The 8,854-nt window shown below is 36.7% G+C and overlaps 1 protein-coding gene across 1 annotated transcript in view; it reads left to right on the top strand.

Annotated features, from left to right (window-relative positions):
- TSGA10 (testis specific 10) overlaps nt 1–5,846 on the top strand; it is a 149,325-nt gene extending 143,479 nt beyond the window's left edge. The window contains exons 13-15 of the mRNA XM_007959465.2: nt 3,116–3,318; nt 5,415–5,519; nt 5,693–5,846. Of these exons, the coding sequence (XP_007957656.1) occupies nt 3,116–3,318; nt 5,415–5,519; nt 5,693–5,846 (462 nt within the window). The remainder of the gene's footprint in view (nt 1–3,115; nt 3,319–5,414; nt 5,520–5,692) is intronic.
- Nucleotides 5,847–8,854: the final 3,008 nt, after the last annotated feature.

The raw sequence follows: 8,854 nt of genomic DNA, 5'->3' as shown, positions 1-8,854 counted from the left end.
GAATGGCCAGACTTCGTCTCACCTATTTTGGTCATGTTGTGAGAAGGGACCATTCCCTGGAGAAGGATGTCATGCTTGGTAGGGTGGAGGGTCAAGAGGGGGAGGCCTTCAACAAAATGGATTGACACAGTGGCTGCGATGATGGGCTCAAACATAGTAGGGACCGTGGAGCTGGTGCGGGATTGGGCAGTGTTTTTCTGTGCTGTGCATAGGGTCGCTATGAGTCAGAAACAACTCGACAGCACCTGAGAACAACAACAACAACAACAACACTTTTATAAAAAGTTAAGATGTTTACTCACAGACAGCAACATTTTTTATAGTTATCAGGGAAGGGAGGGGGAGAGAAGGAGAATTACTTAATAGATAATAGACATGTGTTAATTGTGTAAAAGGGAAGACAGTCCATCTATAAGGTAAGTCAACACGTTGTACCCAAGGCAAATGAAAACACTGAGAGGTACACAAGAATAAAGGACAATTCTGGTAACAACTATACCATATACAATTCTGCAACAATAGCAGTAACAAAACTAAAATCTGTAAATGATTACATAGGGAGATATGTATGCTATATAGAAATGGGAGGGTGTGTGGGAGTGCATGTTAATGCTTATATCAGTATGTTGTTGTTGTTGTTATATGCTGTCGAGTCGGACCTGACTCAGTGACCCCTCCTTGGGTTGCCAAGGCAGTATCACTACAGAAGTAGATTGCCCCACCTTCCTTCCGAGGAGTGGCTGGTGGGTTTGAACCACCAGCCTTCTGGTTAGCAGTCAAGTGCCTTAGGCACCATGCTTCCAGAGCTCCTTATATCAGTATAGTATATACATATTTGTATGTGCTGCATGTGTATTCACATACATAATAGAGCACATGGAGGTTCAGTTACAGAAACTTCTTGTTGTTCTTGTTATTTGCCATCGAGTTGGACCCGACTCATAGTGACTCCTCCTCGGGTTTCCAAGGCAGTATCACTACGGAAGTAGATTGCCTCATCTTCCTTCTGAGGAATGGCTGGTGGGTTTGAACCGCCACCCTTCTGGTTAGCAGTCAAGTGCCTTAGGCACTATGCTACCAGAGCTCCTCAGAAACTCCTTAGACGTATCCAAACATGGTATGGAACTGAGTTACTGGTCTTGAAGAGTAAGAACATAGTCTCAGGACATTGAACTTAATTGGCATAACACAGTTCATAAAAACAATGTTCTATGTCCTTGTTTGATAAATAGTATCTGGGGTCTTAAAAACTTGTGATTGACTATCTAAGATAACAACTATTGGTCTCTTCTCATCTGGAGTAAAGGAAACCAAAGACTCAAAGAAGAAACTAGTCCATAACACTAATGGCTTACATGAACCATAGCCTTCGTAGCTGAGACCACAAGAAGTAAATGGTGCTTGGCTGCTACTACTGATCACTCTGAGTGGGAAAACAATAGAAGGCCCCAGTTAGAATGGAAGAAAAATGTAAAACAAAACTCAAATTCATAAAGAAGACCAGACTTGTAAGACAGACTGAAGGAATGCCAGAAACTGTCGCCCAGAGTCACCTTTTCAATCAGGAACTGAAACCTCTCCCAGAGGTCACCTGCTGGCCAAATAATAGATTGGTGTATAAAATAAAGATTAACACTCATGAGGAATATGCTGCTTGGAGCACACAACTAAACAAGACCAAATGGGCAACATTTGTCCAAAAATAAAGATGAGATGGCAAGAAGGGGCAGGGAAACAAGAGGGATGAAAATGGGAAAGGCAGGGTGGACACAGGGAGTGCTGACACATTGCAGGAACAGCAACCAATGTCACAGCAAATTTTGTATATGAATTACTGAATGAGAAACCAATTTGGTGAGTAAAATTTCACCTAAAGCACAATAAAATGTTGAAGAAAAAAACCACTTCATTTTGTATTCCTGCCTGCAAAATAGATTACACACTTTAATGTTCATCAACACAAACTAACAAAGTTGCCAATTTGATAGCCTAGAATAGTGTGGTTCAAACACAGGAGATTATTCCCCTGGTGAACATTTAGCAATATGTGTATAAATTTTTGATTGTTATAACTTGGGGGAGGTGGGACCACCCCCAACACCAGTTATCCAACTCAGAAGGTTAGCAGTCCCAAGGTTAAGAGACCCGAGGCTAAAAATAACATCTTGTTTTAATTTATATTTCTTTGATTACTAGTAAGAGTACATATTCTCCATATGCTTGCTAATTAGTTGTATTTATTTTTCTGCCAATTTTCTAAACATATAATTAGTCCATTTACCTCCTTAATTTACATGAGCTCCCTATACAAGGTGTTAAATCTTTTATTGTTGTTGCTATAACTGAGTTTATTTTAGTCCAGGTATTTCCTATTAAATTTTGGTTAAGTTTTTATTGACTATCAAATTATTTTTTCAATATGTAGCTCAAACTTACTGTTTTCCCATTGTAAAACAATAAGAAAGTTTTTCCCCTACCTATCTACCTACCCTCCACCAATACTTACATTTTTATTTTCTTCTATTTCCTTGGAATTTTGCTTAAATTTTGTCTTTTCACATTTAACTCTTCCAATTCATTTAGAATTTATTATGATCTGTATTATAGGTAAGAAATATTTTTTTTTTCCAAATAGTAATACCTGGTTTTCTTCTTTTTAAAGAAACAAGAAACAATTGACTTTCAGAGCATATTCTAAATTCAAAATAACATTCAAAAAGGAAGTTTTCTACAGGCTTGTGCAAGACAGGGAATGTGCATTTACTCTTTATATACTTTAACTCTGACATTCCATAAGCTAGTTAAATGTTTATAACCCACCTAGCTAAGGACAAGCAGTAGTTACAGATATCACCACATCAGTCTTGCAAAAAAATATAAGGGAATATCAAAGCTGAAAATGGAAATCATTTGCAATTTCGGATTAACAGGTCTTAAAATGAATTTTCTGATCTAAGAATTGGAGAAATGTGTTTGTGTGTATTTGGTAAGAAGGAGGGCACAACTTCATATCAAGATAATAAAAATTGTTGTAAGTTAATAATAATACAGAAGTTTTATATAATGAGTTAAATGAATGAATGGGAATAAGTGTAGATATCTTCCCATTATACAGATGGAGAATGAGTTAGATTCTGCACGTTCTGAAATAGAACTTCTCAGGAGTCAAATGACAAATGAGAGAATCTCCATGCAGAATCTAGAAGCTTTGCTGGTGGCCAATCGAGACAAAGAATATCAGTCTCAGATAGCACTTCAAGAAAAAGAATCTGAAATTCAGCTTCTTAAAGAACACCTTTGCTTGGCAGAAAATAAAATGTGAGTTGGTTAGCAATATAATAATATAAAATCATATTTATCAAATTTTTGATACTTTGTAAATTAGTAGAATTTTAAAACTAGAATTTAGATATTAGCCCCCATAATTTGTCATCAATGAAATTGAAGACTTCTAGAACTCTTATCGCTTACCAGAGGTCCAGTACTTGTTTCTATTATCTGTTTTTCCGTATCTAAATTTAATTTTAACCATCTCTGTTGTTTCCAACAGAGCTTTAGATACAATGGAATGTCTGATCCAAAATGTTGCCTTTAGGAAATAGTATAACTAGATTAGAAAAAAGTTAAGCACTTCTGAATCCAGAAGAATTTTTTTTTTTTTTTTTTTACTTGTGATTTGGGTGAAGATTTATAGAGCAAATTAACTCCATACAGCCATTCACATATACTTTCTCTCATGTCATTGACCACAGTTTACCACAATGCACCAGCTCCCCTCCCACTTCCTCCCCATAGTTACCTCTTTCCAGTGTCCATCCCTCCATACTCTCCTGCCCCCTGAGCTGTCTCCCTGTACATAAGCAGTCCTTCTTGCTCCCATGATTGTTCTCTCCAAGGCGTGTATTTACTTGAGGTAAATGTTTAACTTACATGCCTGTATTTTGTTTGGCTGGAAACTGCAGGTGTGAGTTCAATTCTAGACCTGAAGGGCAGCTAGGGGCCATAGTCTCAGTGGTTCCACCAGGCTCTATCGGACTAGCAAACCTGGTCCCCACCTTTTTTTTTTCCTCCAAATGATTTTGAGTTTAAAACCAGAAGAATTTTTATATGTATGGACACACCTGTTATTGCTACCTGGGTCTTTCCATTTGTCACATTGTAATTCCTTATTTACATATAAGTGTATACGGGGTACTTTGAAGAACTCCTGCACTCAGAATACTAAAGACTCCCCAGTTCACTGATTTAGCTTTTTATAGACTCCCTAGAATCATTAGCACATTATTTCAAGGCCCCTTGTGGAGGCTTGGGTGGAAAATATTGCTTAGATATTGAATATTTTATAATTAATCTTGGTCATCTCTCATGAAAGCTGATGGAGATCCTTAACCCCTGCTCTGTTCTATCCCACCTATAACATTTTTTTCATCCACCCTCCATTCTGCCCTCTCATCTGAGCATGGGGCCTGGTAAAGAGTAGGAATCAGGGTCTCCAGAATCAGCCACTCATCATGGGAGCTCTTGATTAAGTAAAGGCTGCAGGACTAGGACCAGTTTCCTCCAGAAACTGCTTCCAGGTTATGGCAGCTGTGACTGAACTATTGTGATGTGTCAACTGGTTCTGCAGGATCACTTTATCAAGCTGGTAGGTGGAACTCTGCCTTGTAAAATATGCCAAAACTCCCACCCTAAGGGTTTCACTTTTTTCTAGACTGGCTGGTAAGGACTGTCACTTACAACTGGTAAGAATGATAAACTTGTGGTTTTAGTCTCTAATGTTTAGATTTTAGTAATCTATCATTGGAGTTTTGAAAGCCTGCAAAGTGTATAGAATGTTCTTTGCAAACAGCCTTTTTTTTACTTATGATAGACTATGCTTTATCACAGGATTTTTGAGGCATAAGCTAGTTTCAGAGAAGTTCCTGCCAAATTGAAGAGGTTATTTATTTATTTATTTATTCTGCTTTTAACAGTGTACACATCAAGCTTCATTATAACTATGTATGACAAACTTGGTTTAATTTAGATCATGCTATTCATGACGCTGGTGAATTTCAGTGCTAATAATTCGGTCATACTACTACTTTGCATTTACATAAGATTTCAAAATACTTCTATAAAAATAGTTTGCAGTAGGTAGGATAGGTAACATTACTCCATTTATACATGGGGAGCTTGAGACAGAGAGGGTTTAACTAATTGAATGTGACTAGGACTGCTTAGGTTTCCAGGTAGGCTAATTTGCACATTTACTACATCTAAAAATGGCATATTTTAGATGTGCTAATACATCTGTATATGTAAATCACAGTTTGACTCAAATCTAGCTGAGAAGTCATTATTATATAGGCTGCTGTATGAGTCATAGCCGTTTTTAAGTTTAATCAACTGTCACCTGTCCTTTTTATACACAGGGCCATCCAAAGTAGAGATGTGGCCCAGTTCAGAAATGTGGTAACACAGTTGGAGGCTGATTTAGACATTACCAAAAGACAGCTTGGGACAGAGCGCTTTGAAAGGTAAGTTTATCTCCACATAGTATTTTGCCTGGAAAGCATTGCCTTCTGGGTAACAACAGGGTTTGGTTACTTCACAATGGTCAGATTTTAAAGTATGATTTGAGCTACAGTTTGTAACAATTTTAATAATGTCACTGAATATGAAATTTAAAAGCATCCCTATATTGCTTTAGGGAGAGAGCTGTTCAAGAACTTCGCCGCCAGAATTATTCAAGTAATGCATATCATATGAGTACTACAATAAAGCCAAATACCAAATGCCATTCGCCAGAACGTACTCATCATCGATCTCCTGATCGGGGCCTTGATCGATCATTGGAAGAGTAAGTGGCTTAAGGTCCCTTTATTTTTGGATCATATAGCAATATAAACAGTGAATAGTTGGGGAAGTAAGGATCAAGAAACAATCTATTATTAGTAGTGATATTTAAACATGATTTTCTAGGTATATCGACATAAAAATATTTTGATAACTACAGTAGAACCATATGTAAATGTCATAGTAAAGTGAAAAATCTCTGATAGTTTATCTAATAATTGTGTAAATTTTATCTTAAAAGTTTAATTTTATCGTTATTTTTATAACCTGAAACTTTTTCACATAATTTGATTATAAAACTTTGGCTAATTATTTTAGCACCATAAAGTATTTATGTTCTATGAAAGTAATAAGCTAATTTTTCAGAGGAAAATATTTTAAATATACTCCTACATATTACAAGTTAAAAAAAATGGTTTGGAAATAATTTCAAACTTTTAAAAAGTTGTAAAAATAAAAATAATACAAAGAACATCTGTGGACTCTTATACTCACTATTGTTAAAATTTTACTCCATTTGTTTTATCACATGCATGTATACTGTCTCATGCACTCAAATATTTTCACAGTCCTCCCCCCACACACAGCATGCACGCTCACTTAAGTATATAAAAAGCCTCTAATTCCAAACCATCCTTTCTTGTCTTCCCCTATTCCCTTACACCATAGTTGTATTCTGCCTATTTGTTCTATCTGAAAATTCATCTGAAATAGTTTCAGAATTTCTTCACTCATGCAATAAACAGACCGATTTAAAGACAGTTCATGATGAGAGTTCTGGTAAGATAGCGGAATAAGCAGAAAGACTGCACAGACCCTTTTCAATGAAGAAAAGGGGAACCAATTAACACAGATACAGAAGATAATCCTGGACCTCTGAGCTTTAAAGGGAAGGCTATAGAACTGAACTAAACTCCAACTAGCAGAAGAATGTGCATGAAAACACCAAAAAAAGGAGACATATGGAGCTGCAGTCTGGCAGTGATCCTGATGGCACAGACAGCTTGGATATTGCCGAGTGGTGGTAGGACCTAAAAGTTAACTAAAAATCAGCCCTGCTAGCCAGGGACTGCATGGAGGACCTCTCTGGTGGCTGGTGAATAAAAGTGGAAGCAGCGAAGAGGAAGGCAGGCTGAGCTGTGGACTTTTGCCCATCTGAAGAGTGCAGCCATTTTGAATATTTACAATCAGTTTGACCATTTTAGATATTTAAAGCAACAGCATTCTCCCAGATTCCAGGGATGTAAGAATAGGCTCTACTTGCTGGGAACCACAAGGACATTCCGGACACCGACAACTAAAAAGATGTAACATTCCCCTTGTTAATCTTATATCCCACACCCTCTTGATAAATGGAGGCATGGCCACCCACCTCGTAGGCTGGCAGGAATTCCATCCCAGTCTGTCCTTGGACAGAGATTGGGTGCCCTGCTCCGCCCTGCCCAGATTTTTTTTCTTTTTTCTTTTTTTTTTTTTTTGTGTTTGTTTTTGACTGCTTTAAAACAACTACTTTTGTTATTATTATTATCATCATCATTATTAATATTATTACTTTTGTCTTTTTAATTATTATTCCTAGGTCTTCCCTTCCCAGGTTCTAGTTTTCGGCTTTTTTTCTTTTCCCTATTCCTGGTTCCAATTTTTTTTTTTCTTTATCTTGGTTAACCCCATTCCTTGTTTGTCTTTTTGTGTTTTGTCCATTTTTTTTCTTCATTACTCACCTTTGCTACCTTTTTTCTATTATTGCCCTCTCCCCAGATATTGCGGTGGTTTTTTTGTTTTGCCTTTTTCTTTTCTTGGTTACTGTTCCTGTTTGATTACATGGTGTGTTTTTTGTCCGTTTGCGTTTACTTTTTTGATGGTTATTCAATTGTTATTTTTTTCTAACTGAGTGGAAGACAGCAACATTCTTCATATGACACAACTACACCCACACCTCCTGTAGCTTCACTTACTGAGTGAGAGCCACCACTTCCTTCTTCACCAATGGGCCAAAGATAAACAACCACCAAGAAGAGCCTGAGTCACCCTTGGCTGCTCTTCACAAACAGTTAACAGAAATCTAAATACAATAATGCCACCAGAGATAACAGACCATCACCGTCTATACAAAGAAGCAAGATAAAGTGGTAGAAACAAGGGAGCAGCATACAGACACAGAATACATCCCTGAGGAAGAAGCAGCATTAGAACTCTCTGATAAGGAATTCAAAAGAATTATATTTAGGTATCTTCAAAGGATTGAGAGACAGACCAAGGAAAACAGACAAAACCATAGAAGAATTTTGGAAGAAAATACAAGAACAGAAAGACAAAATAAGTGAAAAATTAGAAATGATTCAAAATGTACAGATAGGAATCCAGAAGATTAATACTAAATTGTCAGAAACAGATAACACATTGAAAGGGCAAAGGAGTAGAATTGATACAATGGAAGACAAAATTAATGAGATTGAAGACAAATACCTGAATACTTCTTTGGAAAGTGATCAGTCAGAAAAAAAGATCAAAACAAAATGAAGAAAGCCTAAGGTTCATGTAGGATACCATCAAAATGAATAATCTATGTGTCATTGGAATTCCAGAACAGGAAGAGAAAAATAAAATGACTGAGAAAATTGTCCAAGATTTGTTGGAAGGGAACTTCCCTGAATGATGAAAGATGAGAATATATCCATTCAGGAAGTCCAACAAACCCCAAATAGGATAGACCCCAAAAGAAAATTACCAAGACATATCATCATCAAATTCATCAAAATGAAAGACAAAGAAAGAATCCTGAAAGCAACACAGGAAAAACAAAAAGTTACTTATAAAAGACAACCAGTAAGAATAAGCTCTGATTTCTCAGCAGAAACCATGTGGACAAGAAGGCAATGGGATGGTGTATATAAAACCCTGAAAGAGAAAAATTTTCAATCAAGAATTATATACCCGGCAAAATTGACCCTCAAATATGATGGTGAAATTAGGAGATTTCCAGATAAGCAGAAACTAAGGGAATTTGTTAAAACCA

The sequence above is a fragment of the Orycteropus afer genome, unplaced genomic scaffold (assembly GCF_000298275.1).
Source record: "Orycteropus afer afer isolate SDZICR_OR568_19922 unplaced genomic scaffold, OryAfe1.0 scaffold00017, whole genome shotgun sequence".
Classification (NCBI taxonomy): Eukaryota; Metazoa; Chordata; class Mammalia; order Tubulidentata; family Orycteropodidae; genus Orycteropus; species Orycteropus afer.
Note: the sequence above shows the minus strand (reverse complement) of the source record. Positions and strands in the feature narration are given on the sequence as shown.